The 20,295-nt window shown below is 40.4% G+C and overlaps 1 protein-coding gene across 1 annotated transcript in view; it reads left to right on the forward strand.

The window, feature by feature from the left end:
• LOC145407519 (uncharacterized) overlaps positions 1-20,295 on the forward strand; it is a 280,710-nt gene that overhangs the window by 167,698 nt on the left and 92,717 nt on the right. The window contains exon 70 of the mRNA XM_080278443.1: positions 1,922-19,306. Coding sequence (XP_080134569.1) covers positions 1,922-19,306 — 17,385 coding nt within the window. The remainder of the gene's footprint in view (positions 1-1,921; positions 19,307-20,295) is intronic.

Raw genomic sequence — 20,295 nt, forward strand, 5'->3', positions numbered from 1 at the left:
GAGATGTATATTTGCCTCATGTTTTGGTTTGACCAGACAAAGTACAATATTTATATTGGCCAAAATAAGCTCCAACGGTCTTCACACCTTTTTAGGAGTTCATCACTCTGTACTGTACCTTTTAAACCATTCTCAACATAATATATCTGAATTCACTTACAGCACAAATAATTATAAGTTCTCTCCTCAGCCATACTGTATACAGTATTATATAAGCAACACACACATGTATGACAATGGTTACTTTATATCAGATCAGCACACACATGTATTATAATATTAAAAATAGGTCTTCAGACATATTACACAATAGAATATTACATGATATGGAGGTAGGCATTGTCTCAAGAAAATAAAAATGATCCACTAATACATAAGACAACATTGACACCAGATACTTTATTCTGCTAGTACAGACTATTCCTTATTCTGAAATACGCGGCAGTTTACATTAATTATTGTTGCTATATACCACTTGGTTCATTAGTGAAGGTACAGACTAAGATGTATGCTAGGATAAGTATCACACACACACACACACACACACACACACACACACACACACAGTTCTTGAACAATATTGATCATTATTTAGTATTTGCAAAATAAGGTTGATAGTATCACACACACACACACACACACACACACACACACACACACAACTCTTTCTCAGTAGTGATAATTATTTAGTATGCAAAGAATAATGTTGGTAGTATTGCACACACACACACACACACACACACACACACACACACACACACACACACACACACACACACACACACACACACACACATTATTTGGCACCTACAGATGAAGCTAAAGTCAGTGTCCCAAAACTTAAAGAAAAAAAAAAAAGTTAAAATAATACTGCATAATGTTGAGAAACAGGAATTCCTCTTTGGATGAGGAAATGTGAAACAGATACCTTTTCCCTTGATAAATATGCAAGTGAGAAGTTACGTAAGGATGCTAAACAGACTTGTGAACTCTTCCTTCAGAATTAAGCAAAACAAAACAAAATTCTCTTGCCCTCAGGTGTCTTGAGGCTTCCCTTAGCTGAAAACTTTGTCAGACATTAAAAAAAAAAAAAAAAAAAAAAAACTTTTCAATAGAAGTTGAAATTTAAGAATGAAAAAAAAAAAAAAAAGTTCATTTTAGAATTGTGGTAAAAAAATTATAAGAGTAACATCATCATTTGAAGCAGACAAACCAAAGTTCTATTCAGCACCCACATTAAATTCTAATAACTAGTTGTTCATTACCATCCATTTCAATACATTGTCATTTAAACATCTCTTGGTTCAAAACCTTCACTCATACCTCTACAGTCCAAACCTAATCAGATCTAACCATACCAAACTAAACCAACCTGACTTATCTGTACCAAACCTAACAGCCAATGGGAGATGTTTAAATGAGAGTTGTTCAAGTGATAGGCGTGGTGAAGGGCAGAATATATATAAGATCGGCTGCTCCAAATGAAAGTTGATGAGTTACTGTTTAGTATTATTAAAAAAAAAAAAAAAAAAAGAATCATTTTACTCCCATCACATCTTTCTTACGTTAATTTGGCTACCATCAGATGATTTGATTCAGCTTAAGCAGAGTCTCATGGACAGGAGGGATTTTTAAAGTCAAATAACTTTTTCACTGCACTGTCAGTCCGTCTTATTCTTACCACCACAAGATGATTACATTCTGCATAGGGAAATGCTTCCTTATTGGAAAAGTTAAGAAGATCTACAAATAAACATGAAATCAGTATCAATCATAAATACTTGAAAATTTTTCAGACCCCCCCCCCAAAAAAAAAAAAAGTCCAGCCTCTTACTTTAAAACATGGGTAAAATTGACAGTGAGCTTAGTATGATTAATGATAAATACGTAAAGAAAAAAATACATATATTTTTCATTCCAGAAGATACAAAAGAAACACCAGTCCCCAAAACAAAACCAATACCAATTACAGAAGAAACAAAAGAGACACCAGCTCAGACACCAACACCGTTTACAGAAGAAACAAAAGGTACACCAGTCCTTGAAGCAAAACCAAAACTTACAAAAGACAGAAAAGAAACACTAGTCCATGAAACAAAAGAAACACCAGTCCATGAAACAAAAGAAACACCAGTCCATGAAACAAAAGAAACACCAGTCACAGAAATAAAAGAAATACCACATACAGAAATAATAGAAGAAACACCAATCCCAGACACCCAAGACACACAGATCCCAGAAACTAAACTGACATCGCTGACAAAAGAAACAAAAGAAACAGCAGTCACAGAAGCAAAAGAAACACTAGTCCCTGAAACAAAGAAAACACCATTCCCAGAAACAAAAGAAACAGTAGTCCTTGAAACAAAAGAATCACCAGTCCCTGAAACAAAAGAAACACCAGTCCCTGAAACAAAAGAAACATCAGTCCCCGAAACAAAAGAAACACCAGTCCCAGAAGCAGAACAAACACCAGTCCCTGAAACAAAAGAAACACCAGCCCCTGAAACAAAAGAATCACCAATCCCTGAAACAAAAGAAACACCAGCCCCAGAAACAAAACCAGCATTTACAGAAGAAACACAAGAAGCAGAACTTACAGAAGAAATAGAAGAAACACCAGTAAAAGAAGAAATAGAACCCACACCACCAACAGATCAAACAGAGAAAACATCTGTTGTTGGAGATGTGCAACTGCAGACAGTTACACATAAACCCCATAAGAAAAAGCTGAAGCATAAACAAAACACAGATGTTAAAGAACTTACTGCAACACCAGAAGCTCCAGTTGAGGTGACAACACCAGTACCCATACCTGAAGACACAAAACCAACACCAGCTCCAAACGACACAAAACCAACACCAATTCCACAAGACACAAAACCAACACCAATTCCACAAGACACAAAACCAACACCAATTCCACAAGACACAAAACCAACACCAATTCCACAAGACACAAAACCAACACCAATTCCACAAGACACAAAACCAACACCAATTCCACAAGACACAAAACCAACACCAATTCCACAAGACACAAAACCAACACCAATTCCACAAGACACAAAACCAACACCAATTCCACAAGACACAAAACCAACACCAATTCCACAAGACACAAAACCAACACCAATTCCACAAGACACAAAACCAACACCAGCTCCAGACGACACAAAACCAACACCAATTCCACAAGACACAAAACCAACACCAATTCCACAAGACACAAAACCAACACCAATTCCACAAGACACAAAACCAACATCACCTTCAGAAGCCACAAAACCAATACCAGCTACAGAAGACACAAAACCAACACCAGCTCCAGAAGACACAGAACCTACACCAGCTCCAGAAGACACAAAACCAATACCAGCTCCAGAAGACACGAAACCAACACCAATTCCAGAAGACACGAAACCAACACCAATTCCAGAAGACACGAAACCAACACCAATTCCAGAAGACACGAAACCAACACCAATTCCAGAAGACACGAAACCAACACCAATTCCAGAAGACACGAAACCAACACCAATTCCAGAAGACACGAAACCAACACCAATTCCAGAAGACACGAAACCAACACCAATTCCAGAAGACACGAAACCAACACCAATTCCAGAAGACACGAAACCAACACCAATTCCAGAAGACACGAAACCAACACCAATTCCAGAAGACACGAAACCAACACCAATTCCAGAAGACACGAAACCAACACCAATTCCAGAAGACACGAAACCAACACCAATTCCAGAAGACACGAAACCAACACCAATTCCAGAAGACACGAAACCAACACCAATTCCAGAAGACACGAAACCAACACCAATTCCAGAAGACACGAAACCAACACCAATTCCAGAAGACACGAAACCAACACCAATTCCAGAAGACACGAAACCAACACCAATTCCAGAAGACACGAAACCAACACCAATTCCAGAAGACACGAAACCAACACCAATTCCAGAAGACACGAAACCAACACCAATTCCAGAAGACACGAAACCAACACCAATTCCAGAAGACACGAAACCAACACCAATTCCAGAAGACACGAAACCAACACCAATTCCAGAAGACACGAAACCAACACCAATTCCAGAAGACACGAAACCAACACCAATTCCAGAAGACACGAAACCAACACCAATTCCAGAAGACACGAAACCAACACCAATTCCAGAAGACACGAAACCTACACCAATTCCAGAAGACACAACACCAACACTAGCTCCAAAAGTCACAAAACCAACACCAGCTCCAGAAGACACAAAACCAACACAAAATCCAGAAGACAAAAAACCAACACTAGCTCTAGAACCAAAACCAACATCAGCTTCAGAAGACACAAAACCAACACCAGCTCCAGAAGACACAAAACCATCGCCAGCTCCAGAAGACAAAAAACCAACACTAGCTCTAGAATCAAAACCAACATCAGCTTCAGAAGACACAAAACCAATACCAGCTACAGAAGACAAAAAACCAACACTAGCTCTAGAACCAAAACCAACACCAGCTTCAGAAGACACAAAACCATCACCAGCTACAGAAGACACAAAACCTACACCAGTTCCAGAAGACACAAAACCATCACCAGCTTCAGAAGACACAAAACCTACACCAGTTCCAGAAGACACAAAACCATCACCAGCTACAGAAGACACAAAACCTACACCAGTTCCAGAAGACACAAAACCATCACCAGCTACAGAAGACACAAAACCTACACCAGTTCCAGAAGACACAAAACCATCACCAGCTTCAGAAGACACAAAACCATCACCAGCTTCAGAAGACACAAAACCTACATCAGTTCCAGAAGACACAAAACCTACACCAGTTCCAGAAGACACAAAACCATCACCAGCTCCAGAAGACACAAAACCAACACCAGTTCCAGAAGACACAAAACCTACACCAGTTCCAGAAGACACAAAACCTACACCAGCTCCAGAAGACACAAAACCATCACCAGCTCCAGAAGACACAAAACCAACACCAGCTCCAGAAGACACAAAACCAACACCAATTCGAAAAGACAAAAAACCTACACCAGCTTTAGAACCAAAACCAATACCTGTTCTAGAAGACACAAAACTGACACTATTTCGAGATGACACAGAAGCAATACAAACACGACAAATTCCAGAGAAAATGAAGCCAGTCACTGATACTGATGAAACCAGAGAAACTGAGAGTACACAAACCATAAAGCATAGACCAAAGTCTGAAGTTAGTGAAACAGCTGAAACCCCTATAAAAGTTTCAGGGCCACAGATTTCTCCTTTTAAAGATGAAATAGTAGGAGCTAAACAGACTAAAGACAGACCACAAACATTAGGTGATAAGTCTCATATCCAATTTGCACCTGTTCCAGAAGATACCAAACCAACACCAATTCCAGATGAAACAAAACCAAAACCCACACCAGAGGAAACTAAACCAACACCAGAACCAGAAAAACCTAAACCAACAGAGCCAGAAAAACCTAAGCCTACACACCCAGAAGAAACTAAACCAACACCAGAACCAGAAAAACTTAAACCAACAGAGCCAGAAAAACCTGAACCTACACAGCCAGAAGAAGGTAAACCAACACCAGAACCAGAGAAACCTATACCCACACCTGCATCAGAGGAGCCAAAAACCACACCTGTTCCAGAAGAAACAACACCCACACCTAAACCAGAAAAGCCAGAAGAAACAAAACCTACATCCGCACCAGAAGAAACCGAACAGAAAAGAGTAACTGAGGAGACCACAATACAAGAAACTACACAGTTGAAAAAATTAAGAAAACGAAAACCAAAACCCATACCTGCCTCTGAAGAAACTAAACCAACACCTACACCAGAGGAACCAAAACCAGGACCTACACCAGAGGAACTTAAACCAACACCTACACCAGAAGAAACTAAACCCACACCTACACCAGAGGAACCTAAACCAGCACATACACCAGAGGAATCTAAACCAATACCACCAGAGGAACCTAAACTAGCACCTACACCAGGGGAACCTAAACCAGCACCTACACCAGAGGAACCTCAACCAACACCTACACCAGAAGAAGCTAAACCTACACCAGAGGAACCTAAACCAACACCTACACCAGAGGAACCTAAACCAACACCTACACCAGAGGAACCTAAACCAACACCTACACCAGAGGAACCTAAACCAACACCTACACCAGAGGAACCTAAACCAACACCTACACCAGAGGAACCTAAACCAACACCTACACCAGAGGAACCTAAACCAACACCTACACCAGAGGAACCTAAACCAGCACCTACACCAGAGGAACCTCAACCAACACCTACACCAGAAGAAGCTAAACCTACACCAGAGGAACCTAAACCAACACCTACACCAGAGGAACCTAAACCGACACCTACACCAGAGGAACCTAAACCAGCACCTACACCAGAGGAACCTAAACCAGCACCTACACCAGAGGAACCTAAACCAACACCTACACCAGAGAAACCTAAACCAACACCTACACCAGAAGGAGCTAAACCTACACCAGAGGAACCTAAACCAACACCTACACCAGAGGAACCTAAACCTACACCTGTACCTGAAGAAACTAAACCTACCCCAGAACCTAAACCAACACAGCCAGAAGAAACAAAGGTAACACCTACACCAGAGGAACATAAACCTGCACCTGAAGAACCCCATCCTATACCTGCTCCAGAACAAACAGAACCAACACCTATTCCAGAGAAACCTAAACCTACAGAGCTAGAAGAAGCTAAACTAACACCTGCACCAGAAAAACTTAAACCTACACCAGAAAAACTTAAACCTGCACCAGAAGAAACTAAACCCACACCTGCACCAGAGGAGCCTAAACCTACACAGCCAGAAGAAACTAAACCTACACCAAAACCAACACAACCAGAAGAGACAAAACCCATACTCATTCCAGAAGAAATCACACCAGAGACAAAAGAAACGGCAGTCACAGAAATCACTGAAACTAAAGTCACCAAGCCAAAAGAAAAACGTAAGCCAAAATCAAAAGTTAGTGACGTTACAGAGTCAGTTACGGAGGTTATGGAGACACAAGAAGTACCAGTTAAAGACACTGAAGAAAAAATTGTAGAAGTTAAACAGACAGAAGAGGTAGTAGAGGAAACTCACATTGAACCCACACCTATTCCAGAAGAAACAAAACCAACACCAGTTCCAGAAGAAGTGAAACCAACACCTGAACCAGAGAAACCTAAACCAACACAGCCAGAAGAAACTAAACCACCAAAACCAACACCTGCACCAGAAGAAACTAAACCTACACCAAAACCAGCACCTGCACCAGAAGAAACTAAACCTACACCAAAACCAACACCTGCACCAGAAGAAACTAAACCTACACCAAAACCAACACAGCCAGAAGAAACAAAGCCAACACCAGTTCCAGAAGAAATAAAACCTGAACCAGAAGAACCTACACCAACATCTACACCAGAAGAGACAAAGGAAACCACTGTCACTGAAATCACAGAAACAACAAAGGTAACCAAACCCAAACAGAAACACAAACCAAAGCCAAAGCCCAGTGAAGTTGCAGAGACACAGACTGTTGAAGACACTAAAGATACAGTTGTAAAAGTTGAGGAAATAGAAGAAATTACACAGGAAACACAAGAAATAATTGAGGAGCCTAAACCAGAGCCTTTCCCAGAAGAAACTAAACCAACACCTAAACCAGAAGAACCAAAACCAACACCAGAACCAGAAAAACCTAAACTGACAGAGCCAGAAGAAACAAAACCCACACCAATTCCAGAAGAACCCGCACCAACACCTACACCAAAAGAGACAAAAACAACTGTTACTGAAGTCACTGAGACTAAAGTAACCAAACCAAAAATCAAACGTAAGCCAAAGTCGAAGGTTAGTGAGGTTACAGAGACACAAGAAATACCAGTTAAAGACACTGAAGAAATAATTGTAGAAATTAAACAGACTGAAGAACTAGTTGAGGAAACTCACATTGAACCCACACCTGTTCCAGAAGAAACAAAACCAACACCTGAACCAGAAAAACAAACTGCACTAGAAGAACCCAAACCAACACCTAAACTAGAAGAAACAGAACCAACACCAGTTCCAGAAGAAATTAAACCAACACCAGAGCCTGAAAAACCCAAACCAACACCTGCACCTGAAGAACCAAAGCCAACACCTAAACCAGAAGAAATTAAACCAACACCAGAACCCGAGAAACCAGAACTGACACCTAAACTAGAGGAACCAAAACCCACACCTAAACCGGAAGAAATAGAACAAATAACAGTTGTTGAAGAGACAGAGTTAGAAAAAACTAAGAAAACAAAGAAATTAAAGCCAAAACCAAAAGAGAGTGAACTTGAAGAAACTAAACCAACACTTGCTCAAGAAGAAACAACACCTACACCAGAAGAACCTAAACCAACACTTGAACCAGAAAAACTAAAACCTACACCTGCACCAGAAGAACCTAAGCCAACACCTACACTAGAAGAAACTAAACCCACACCTGAAGAAACTAAACCTACACCTGTTCCAGAGGATACAAAACCAACACCTGACTCAGAAAAACCAAAACCAACACCTGCACCTGAAGAACCAAAACCAGCACCTAAACCAGAAGAAATTAAACCCACACCTGAACCAGAAAAACCCACTCCAACACCTGCACCAGAGGAACCAAAACCTACGCCTGAAGAAACTAAACCTTTGCCTGTTCCAGAAGAAACTGTCACTGAAGTCACTGAGACCACAAAAATATCTAAACCTAAAACAAAACTCAAAAAACCAAAGCCAAAGACAAGTGAAGTTACAGAGACCATTACAGAAATCACAGAGACACAAACAGCTCCCATAGAAGACACTAAAGAAACAGTTGTAAAGGTCGAAGAGATTGAAAAAATTACACAAAGAACAGAGGAAATAGTTGAAGAACCTCAGCCAGAATATCTTCCGGAAGAAACCAAACCAACACCTACACCAGAAGAACCAAAACCAACACCTAAACCAGAAGAAATAAAACCAACACTTGAGCCAGAAAAACCCAAACCCACACCTACACAAGAAGTAGAAGAAACCATTGTCACAGAAATCACAGAAACAGAAATAACCAAAAAACCAAAACGCAAAACAAAGCCAAAGACTAGTGAGGTTGCAGAGGAAATTACAGAAGTTACAGAGACACACAAGGTTCCAACTGAAGATATTAAAGAGACAGTTGTGAAAGTAGAAGAGATTGAAGAAATTACACAAAAATCAGAAGAGGTAGTTGAAGAACATAAACCAGAGCCCGTTCCAGAGGAAACTAAACCAACACCAAAACTGGAGAAACCCAAACCCACACCTGCACCAGGGGAACTAAAACCAACACCAAAAGCTGAAGAACCAAAACCAACACCAAAACCTGAAGAACCAACACCAACACCTGAAGAACCAACACCAACACCTGAAGAACCAACACCAACACCTGAAGAACCAACACCAACACCTGAAGAACCAACACCAAAACCCAAAGAACCAACACCAAAACCCAAAGAACCGACACCAACACCCGAAGAACCAACACCAACACCTGAAGAACCAACACCTGAAGAACCAACACCTGAAGAACCAAAGTCAACACCTAAACCAGAGGAACCCAAACCCACACCTGTTGAGGAAGAATCAAAACCAACACCCAAACCAGAGGAAACAGAACAAATAACAGTTATTGAAGAAGAAACTACACAAAAAATAAAGAGACTAAAACGAAAACCAAAACCCAAAGTTAGTGATGTTACAGATTCAAAACTAGATATTACTGAGATATATACCACTCCACTTGAGGACACTGGCAAGATGGTAGAGGCTGAAGAGGTAACACAAACAGTAGTTGAGGAAATTAAACCAACACCAGAAGAACCTACACCAACACCATTGCCAGAAAAACCCAAACCCACACGTCCATCGGAAGAAGTAAAACCAACACTTGTTCCAGAGGAAACTAAGCCTACACCAGAGGAACCCAAACCCACACCTGTACCAGAGGAACCAAAACCAACACCAAAACCAGAGGAACCAAAACCCACACCTGAACCAGAAAAACCAAAACCAACACCTGCACCAGAGGAACCAAAACCAACACCTAAACCAGAAGAAATTAAACCAGAACCAAAACAAGAAATACCTGAGCCAACACCTACATTAGAAGAACCACAGCCAACACCTACACCAGAAGAACCACAGCCAACACCTGAAGAACCAAAACCAACACCTAAACCAGAAGAAACCACCGTCACTGAAATCACAGAAACAAAAATCACCAAAAAACCAAAACGCAAAAAGCCAAAGACCAGTGAAGAAACGGAGACACTTACAGAAGTTACAGAAGCACAAACCACTCCTGTTGAACACATTAAAGAAGTGGGTGTAGAAGAAATTACACAAGAAATGGTTGAAGAACACAAACCAGAGCCTGTTCCAGAAGAAACTAAACCAACACCTGAGCCAGAGAAACCTAAACCAACACCTGCACCTGAAGAACCACAACCCACACCCAAACCAGAGGAAATTAAACCAACACCTGAACCAGAAAAACCTGAACCTACACCAACCCCAGAGGAACCCAAACCAACACCTAAACCACAAGAAACAGAAGAAACCACTGTTACTGAAACCACAGAAACATTAATAACTAAAAAACCAAAACGCAAAAAGCCAAAGACCACTGAAGTCACAGAGGCAGTTACAGAAGTTATAGAGACACAGACACCAGTTCAAGATATTAAAGAAACAATTGTAGAAGAAATTACAGAAGAAATAGTTAAAGAACACAAACCAGAGCCTATTCCAGAAGAAACTAAACCAGCACCAGAACCAGAGAAACCTAAACCATCTCCTGCACCTGAAGAACCACAGCCAACACCTACACCAGAGGAAATTAAACCCACACCTAAACCTGAACCTACACCAGCCCCAGAGGAACCCGAACCAGCATCTAAACCACACGAAACAGAAGAAACTACCATCACTGAAGTCACTGAAACAAAAATAACCAAAAAGCCAAAACACAAGCCAAAGCCAAAGACCACTAAAGTCACAGAAATCACAGAGACACAAACAGTTCCATCTGAAGACACTGAAGAGAAAATTGTCAAAGTTAAAGAGATAACAGAGGAAATTGTTGAGGAGTCTCATGTTGAACCAACACCTGTTCCAGAAGAAACAAAGCCAGAACCTGCTCCAGAAGAAACTAAACCAACACCTACACCAGAGGAACCCAAACCAACACCTAAACCTGAGAAACAGAAACCAACACCTGCACCTGAAGAAACCAAACCAACACCTAAACCAGAAGATATTAAACCCACACCAGAAGAAACCAAACCAACACCAGAAGAACCCAAACCCACACCAGAGGAACCCAAACCAACACCAAAACCAGAAGAAACCGAAGAAACCACTGTCACAGAAACCACAGAAACAAAAATAACCAAAAAACCAAAACGTAAAAAGCCAAAGACCAGTGAAGTTACAGAGGAAATTACAGAGACACAGACAGTTCCAACAGAGGAAATTAAAGAAACAGTAGTCAGAGTAGAAGAAATTACAGAAGAAATAGTTGAAGAACCTAAACCAGAACCTGTTCCAGAGGAAACAAAACCAACACCTAAACCAGAGGAACCCAAAGAGGAACCCAAACCAACACCTAAACCAGAGGAACTCAGGCCAACACCTAAACCAGAGGAACCCAAAGAGGAACCCAAACCAACACCAGTAGAACCCAAACCAACACCCAAACCAGAAGAAACAGTCACTGAAATCACTGAAACCAAAATCACCAAAAAACCAAAACGCAAACCAAAGGAAAAGACAACTGAAGAGGTAACAGAGGAAATTGTTGAGGAACACATTGAACCAACACCTGAGGAACCTAAACCCACACCAGAAGAACATAAACCAACACCAGAAGAACCCAAACTAGAAGAAACAGTCACTGAAACCAAAATCACCAAAAAACCAAAACGCAGACCAAAGGAAAAGACAACTGAAGAGGTAACAGAGGAAATTGTTGAGGAACACATTGAACCAACACCTGAGGAACCTAAACCCACACCAGAAGAACCTAAACCCACACCAGAAGAACATAAACCAACACCAGAAGAACCCAAACCTACACCAGAAGAACCTAAACCAACACCAGAAGAACCCAAACCTACACCCAAACCAGAAGAAACAGTCACTGAAATCACTGAAACAAAAATAACCAAAAAACCAAAACGCAAACCAAAGGAAAAGACAACTGAAGAGGTAACAGAGGAAATTGTTGAGGAACACATTGAACCAACACCTGCACCTGAGGAAGCTAAACCCACACCAGAAGAACCTAAACCAACACCAGAAAAACCTAAACCAACACCAGAAGAACATAAACCAACTCCAGAAGAACCCAAACCAACACCAGAAGAACCCAAACCAACACCCAAACCAGAAGAAACAGTCACTGAAATCACTGAAACCAAAATCACCAAAAAACCAAAACGCAGACCAAAGGAAAAGACAACTGAAGAGGTAACAGAGGAAATTATTGAGGAACACATTGAACCAACACCTGAGGAACCTAAATCCACACCAGAAGAACCTAAACCCACACCAGAAGAACCTCAACCAACACCAGAAGAACCCAAACCTACACCAGAAGAACCCAAACCAACACCAGAAGAACCCAAACCTACACCCAAACCAGAAGAAACAGTCACTGAAATCACTGAAACCAAAATAACCAAAAAACCTAAACACAAAAAGCCAAAGACCAGTGAAGTTACAGAGACAGCTACAGTAGTTACAGAGACACAAATAACTCCAGTTGAAGACACTAGAACAGTTGTAAAAGTAGAAGAAATTGCAGAAGAAAAACTTATAGAACCTAAACCAGAGCCTCTTCTAGAAGAAACTAAACCAACACCTGCACCAGAGGAAACTAAACCTACACCAGAGGAACCTAAACCCACACCAGAAGAACCCAAACCAACACCAAAACCAAAGGAAACAGAAGAAATCACAGTCACTGATATCACTGAAACCAAAGTAACCAAAAAACCAAAACACAAAAAGCCAAAGACAAGTGAAGTCACAGAGACAGTTACAGAGACACCAACAGCTCCTGTTGAACACATTAAAGAAACAGTTGTAGAAGAAACTACAGAAGAAGTAGTTGAAGAAACTAAGCCAGAGCCTCTTCCAGAAGAAACTAAACCAACACCAGAACCAGAAAAACCTAAACCCACAACTGCACCAGAAGAAACAAAACCCACACCTGCTCCAGAGGAAACTAAGCCTTCACCTGAAGAACCCAAACCCACACCAGTACCAGAAGAAATTAAACCAGCACCTGAGCCAACACCTGCACCTGAAGAACCTAAACCAACACCTGAAACAGAAGAAACCACACTTACAGAAATAACTAAGACCAAAAAAGTAACTAAACCAAAACAGAAACACAAACCAAAGGTTGAAGAGGTAGAAGAAGTTACACAAATTACACAAGAGGTAGTTGAAGAACCTAAACCAGAGCCTCTTCCAGAGGAAACTAAACCAACACCAGAACCAGAGAAACCCAAACCTACACCTGCACCAGAGGAACCAAAACCAACACCTAAGCCAGAGGAAGTTAAACCTACACCTAAACCAGAAGAACCCAAAGAGGAACCCAAACCAACACCTAAACCAGAGGAACCCAAACCAACACCTAAACCAGAGGAACCCAAACCAACACCCAAATCAGAAGAAACAGAGGAAACTGTCACTGAAATCACTGAGACCAAAATAACCAAAAAACCAAAACGCAAAAAGCCAAAGACCACTGAAGTTGCAGAAGAAACTACAGAGGTTACAGAGACACAGAAAGTTCCAATTGAAGACCTTAAAGAAACAGTTGTAGAAGAAATTACAGAAGAAATAGTCAGAGAACAGAAACCAGAGCCTCTTCCAGAAGAAGGTAAACCAACACCAGAACCTCAGAAACCCAAACCCACACCTGCATCAGAAGCTCCAACACCAACACCTAAACAAGAAGAAACTAAACCAACACCTAAACCAGAGGAACCCAAAGAGAAACCCAAGCCAACACCAGAGCAACCCAAACCAACACCAAAACCAGAGGAAACTGAAGAAACCACTGTCACAGAAATCACAGAAACAGAAATAACCAAAAAACCAAAACGCAAAAAGCCAAAGACCAGTGAAGTTACAGAGGAAATTACAGAGACACAGACAGTTCCAACAGAGGAAATTAAAGAAACAGTAGTCAGAGTAGAAGAAATTACAGAAGAAATAGTTGAAGAACCTAAACCAGAACCTGTTCCAGAGGAAACAAAACCAACACCTAAACCAGAGGAACCCAAAGAGGAACCCAAACCAACACCTAAACCAGAGGAACCCAAAGAGGAACCCAAACCAACACCTAAACCAGAGGAACCCAAAGAGGAACCCAAACCAACACCTAAACCAGAAGAAACTGTCACTGAAATCACTGAAACAAAAATAACCAAAAAACCAAAACGCAAACCAAAGGAAAAGACAACTGAAGAGGTAACAGAGGAAATTGTTGAGGAACACATTGAACCAACACCTGTACCTGAGGAACCTAAACCCACACCAGAAGAACCTAAACCAACACCAGAAGAACCTAAACCAACACCAGAAGAACCCAAACCAACACAAGAAGAACCCAAACCTACACCTAAACCAGAAGAAACAGTCACTGAAATCACTGAAACCAAAATCACCAAAAAACCAAAACGCAAACCAAAGGAAAAGACAACTGAAGAGGTAACAGAGGAAATTGTTGAGGAACACATTGAACCAACACCTGTACCTGAGGAACCTAAACCCACACCAGAAGAACCTAAACCCACACCAGAAGAACCTAAACCAACACCAGAAGAACCCAAACCAACACCAGAAGAACCCAAACCAACACCAGAAGAACCCAAACCTGAAGAAACTGTCACTGAAATCACTGAAACAAAAATAACCAAAAAACCAAAACGCAGACCAAAGGAAAAGACAACTGAAGAGGTAACAGAGGAAATTGTTGAGGAACACATTGAACCAACACCTGAGGAACCCAAACCCACACCAGAAGAACCTAAACAAGCACCAGAAGAACCCAAACCAACACCAGAAGAACCCAAACCTGAAGAAACAGTCACTGAAATCACTGAAACCAAAATCACCAAAAAACCAAAACGCAGACCAAAGGAAAAGACAACTGAAGAGGTAACAGAGGAAATTATTGAGGAACACATTGAACCAACACCTGCACCTGAGGAACCTAAACCCACACCAGAAGAACCTAAACCCACACCAGAAGAACCCAAACCAACACCAGAAGAACCCAAACCTACACCCAAACCAGAAGAAACAGTCACTGAAATCACTGAAACCAAAATAACCAAAAAACCAAAACGCAAACCAAAGGAAAAGACAACTGAAGAGGTAACAGAGGAAATTGTTGAGGAACACATTGAACCAACACCTGAGGAACCTAAACCCACACCAGAAGAACCTAAACCCACACCAGAAGAACCCAAACCAACACCAGAAGAACCCAAATCTACACCTGAAGAACGTAAACCAACACCTAAACCAGAAGAAACAGAAACCACTGTCACTGAATTCACTGAAACAAAAATAACCAAAAAACCAAAACGCAAACCCAAGGAAAAGACCACTGAAGTTACAGAGATTACTGAACAGATTGTTCCAACAGAAGAAATTATAGAAACAGTTGAAGAAACAGAAGAAATACAAGAAGTAGTGGAAGAAACTAAACCAGAACCTATTCCAGAAGAAACTAAACCAACACCTGCACCTGAGGAACCAAAACCTACTCCAGCACCAGAAGAAATTAAACCTACACCAGAGGAACCCAAACCCACACCTGAAGAACCAACACCAACACCTGAAGAACCCAAACCAACACCAAAACCAGAAGAAACCACTGTTACTGAAATCACAGAAACAAAAATAACCAAGAAACCAAAACGCAAACCAAAGCCAAAGACCAGTGAAGTTACAGAGACAGTTACAGAAATCACAGAGACACAGACAGTTCCAACTGAAGAAACAGTAGTAAAGGTAGAAGAGATAGAAGAAATAACAGAAGAAATAGTTGAAGAACCTAAACCAGAACCTCTTCCAGAAGAAACTAAACCAACACCTAAACCTGAGGAACCCAAAGAGGAACCCAAACCAACACCAGAAGAACCCAAACCAGCACCCAAACCACAAGCAACAGAAGAAATAACTGAAATCACAGAAACAAAAGTAACCAAAAAACCAAAACGCAAACCAAAACCAAAGACCAGTGAAGTTTCAGAGACAGTAACAGAGACACAAACAGTTCCAACTGAGGAGACAGTTGAGGTTGAAGAGATAGAAGAAATAACGGAAGAAATAGTTGAAGAACCTAAACCAGAACCACTTCCAGAAGAAACAAAACCAACACCTAAACCAGAGGAACCCAAACCAACACCTAAACCAGAGGAACCCAAAGAGGAACCCAAACCAACACCTAAGCCAGAGGAACCCAAAGAAGAACCCAAACCAACACCTAAACCAGAAGAAACAGAAACCACAGTCACAGAAATCACTGAGACAAAAATAACCAAAAAACCAAAACGCAAACCTAAAGAAAAGACCATTGAAGTTACAGAGATTACTGAACAGACAGTTCCAACAGAAGAAATTAAAGAAACAGTTGAAGAAGTAGAACAAATTACACAAGTAGTTGAAGAACCTAAACCAGAACCTGTTCCAGAGGAAACAAAACCAACACCTAAACCAGAGGAACCCAAAGAGGAACCCAAACCAACACCAGAAGAACCCAAACCAACACCTAAACCAGAAGAAACAGAAGAAACTGTCACTGAAATCACCGAAACAAAAGTAACCAAGAAACCAAAACGCAAAAAACCACAGACCACGGAAGAGGTAACAGAAGAAATTGTTGAGGAACATGTTGAACCTACACCTGTACCTGAAGAACCTAAACCCACACAAGAAGAACCTAAACCAACACCCAAAGCAGAAGAAACAGAAGAAACCACTGTCACTGAAATCACTGACACAAAAGTAACCAAAAAACCAAAACGCAAAAAGCCAAAGACGAGTGAAATTACAGAGGAAATTACAGAAGTTGTAGAGACAAAACCAGAAGAAGATATTGTTGAGGTTAAAGAGGTTACAGAGGAAGTTGTTGAGGAACACATTGAACCAACACCTGCACCAGAAGAACCCAAACCCACACCTAAACCTGAGGAAACTGTCACTGAAATCACAGAAACAATAATAACTAAAAAACCAAAACGCAAACCAAAAGAAAAGACAACTGAAGAGGTAACAGAGGAAATTGTTGAGGAACACTTCGAACCAACACCTGCACCAGAAGAGCCCAAACCAACACCAGAAGAACCCAAACCAACACCTAAACCTGAAGAAACGGAAGAAACTGTCACAGAAGTTACAGAAACAAAATTAACTAAAAAACCAAAACGCAAAAAGCCTAAGACAAGTGAAGAGGTAACAGAGGAAATTGTTGAGGAACACATTGAACCAACACCTGTACCAGAAGAACCCAAACCCACACCAGAAGAACCCAAACCTACACCAGAAGAACCCAGACCAACACCAGAAGAACCCAAACCTACACCCAAACCAGAAGAAACTGTCACTGAAATCACTGAAACAAAAATAACCAAAAAACCAAAACGCAAACCAAAGGAAAAGACAACTGAAGAGGTAACAGAGGAAATTATTGAGGAACACATTGAACCAACACCTGCACCTGAGGAACCTAAACCCACACCAGAAGAACCCAAACCAACACCAGAAGAACCCAAACCAGCACCTAAACCAGAAGAAACTGTAACTGAAATCACTGAAACAACAGTAACCAAGAAACCAAAATGCAAACCAAAGCCAAAGACCAGTGAAGTTACAGAGGAAATTACAGAAGTTACACAAACAGCTCCTGTCGAGGTTAAAGAAACTGAAGAAACAACACAAGAAATAATAGAGGAAACTCATGTTGAACCAACACCTGTTCCAGAAGAAACAAAGCCAACACCAGCACCAGAAGAAACCATACAAGAAACTACAGAAATCACAAAAATTAAGAAACTTAAACGTAAACCTAAGCCAAAAGTTAGTGAAGAGACAACAGAAGAAATTATAGAGACAACTTCCCCTGTTGAAGAAGAGAAAACAGTGATCATTGAAGAGGCTGAGGAAAAGAAACCAAAGAAGCTCATTAAGAAGAAGAAAGTAGTAAAAGAAATTACTGAAGAAGAGACCGAATCTGGACCTGAGCCAGAACAACCTCTGGAAGAAACAACACCAAAAGAACTCCCAGAAATTCTACAGCTTACACAACCAGTCCAAGAGCAGCGTTCTGTAATTGAAACAGTCACCGAGGAAGTAGTACCATCAAAGAAGAAAGTAACCGTAAAACAGACTGTGACAAAAACAAAGCCACAGTCAACAACAGAGGAAATAGATGAAGTAACAGTGTTTGAACAACCTGAAGTTGTTAAGGAAGAAGTAGTTCCTTCAGAAGAAACTGTTAAAAGGAAGAAGGTTACTGTCCGCAAGCAACAAGTGTTCCAGAAAGAAGAAGAAGTTCAAGAGCCTATTGAGCCTGAAGAGGTGACTGATGTTGAGATTATTACAACAGAAGAAATTGTCAAACCCTCTGATGTAATGGATGAGATGCGGAAAGCTATGGCACTTCAACAGGAAACACTTGTAAAGCAAATAATTGATGAGCAAAAGCCAGAGCAGGTTAAGGAAACAACAAAAACTACGACTGTTACAGAGACTGCTGAGACAGTCGAGGAGCAGGAATATTTACAACCAACTAAGGTTCAGGAGAAACCATTAATAATGCAGAAAGAAGGTGTGGGTGCTGATGAACCCGAGAAAATAGACCAGTTCTCCATAGTGATTCAGATGGAGAGAGCAACAATATTGGAAGAGCCAGAGTTAAAGAAGGCTGAGGTTATTCCACATCCTCTGGTAAGGGAGCACAAAGAAACTGTAGTTAAAAAGCAGGTGGAAGAAATTGTTACAGAGGAGGTTAAACCAACACAGGTCACTGAAGACACAGAACAGACACAGGTTGAGGAAACACAACAGGTCACAATACAGAAAAAGAAACGTGTTAAGAAGACAGAGCAGGATGAGGAAATACAGGAAGAAACCACAACTGAACAGCAGACTGCCCCTCGTAAGTGAACACGCATACATAATACCGTATAGAAGTTTTCCAGATTTGAACACTACTCGTTTTACCTAGTTCCACAAATGCACGGAGCTTGAAACCTGCAAACTGCAACTTCACATACTCATGCCACTACCACACACCTAACATGATGCAGATTATTGTTTTTATTTTTAGCTGTTTTGAATATTTTTATACAGATTTTTACATTTTACTAACATTCAATTTTGCTGTCACATAAAATGATAATTTTTGCATCAAGTAAAATATGTAATATATTTTTGATATTTTATTTATTTTTATGTTTTTGTGCATATATAAACTAATGTTGTGATGTCAGCATGTACTAAATGTTGGTTTTCGTATACTGTGTTGCATAATATAGTGTTTTTGCGATCTTGTACGTGAAAACCTATGCTTCTGTTGTTAAGCTAGTTATTGTTTCTTAACAAAAAACTTACCAGTATGGCTCCTAACATGATAATATTTACCACTAATGCACTATTGCAGGTGGAGCACAGGTATAGTATAATACTATAGTACTAATAATTAACACATACTGTTTAACCAAATGATAATCCATACTCGTTTATAATCTGTGGTGTATCCTATGCTGTTATTTATTATTAACATCTCCAATTGTTATAGTGTATTTTTATCGTAGTAAATGTATAGGACATGTCTAATCATAATTTATTTCAGAAGTATTTGACCATGGAACAGATACAGACACATGCTGCAGTTAATGGTTATTTCACAAAATTTACTTCGAAAAGATTTGGTAAACAGAGGGAAAGGCAACTTCATACTCAGAAACCCAAAACTGTAGGTCTGTATTTACAGGGCAACATTGACTTACAACATCTCATATCATTGATTTGAAATATAATATGTAGTTCATCCATCATATCCTCTGAAGTTCACGAAACATAAGAAGTAGCCCTATTACTTCAGTGATGTACCTTTGATAGAGGTCGTACTTCTCTGATTCATAA

The sequence above is a fragment of the Coenobita brevimanus genome, chromosome 73 (assembly GCF_032717465.1).
Source record: "Coenobita brevimanus isolate Jiangsu-jjx chromosome 73, ASM3271746v2, whole genome shotgun sequence".
Lineage (NCBI taxonomy): Eukaryota > Metazoa > Arthropoda > Malacostraca > Decapoda > Coenobitidae > Coenobita > Coenobita brevimanus.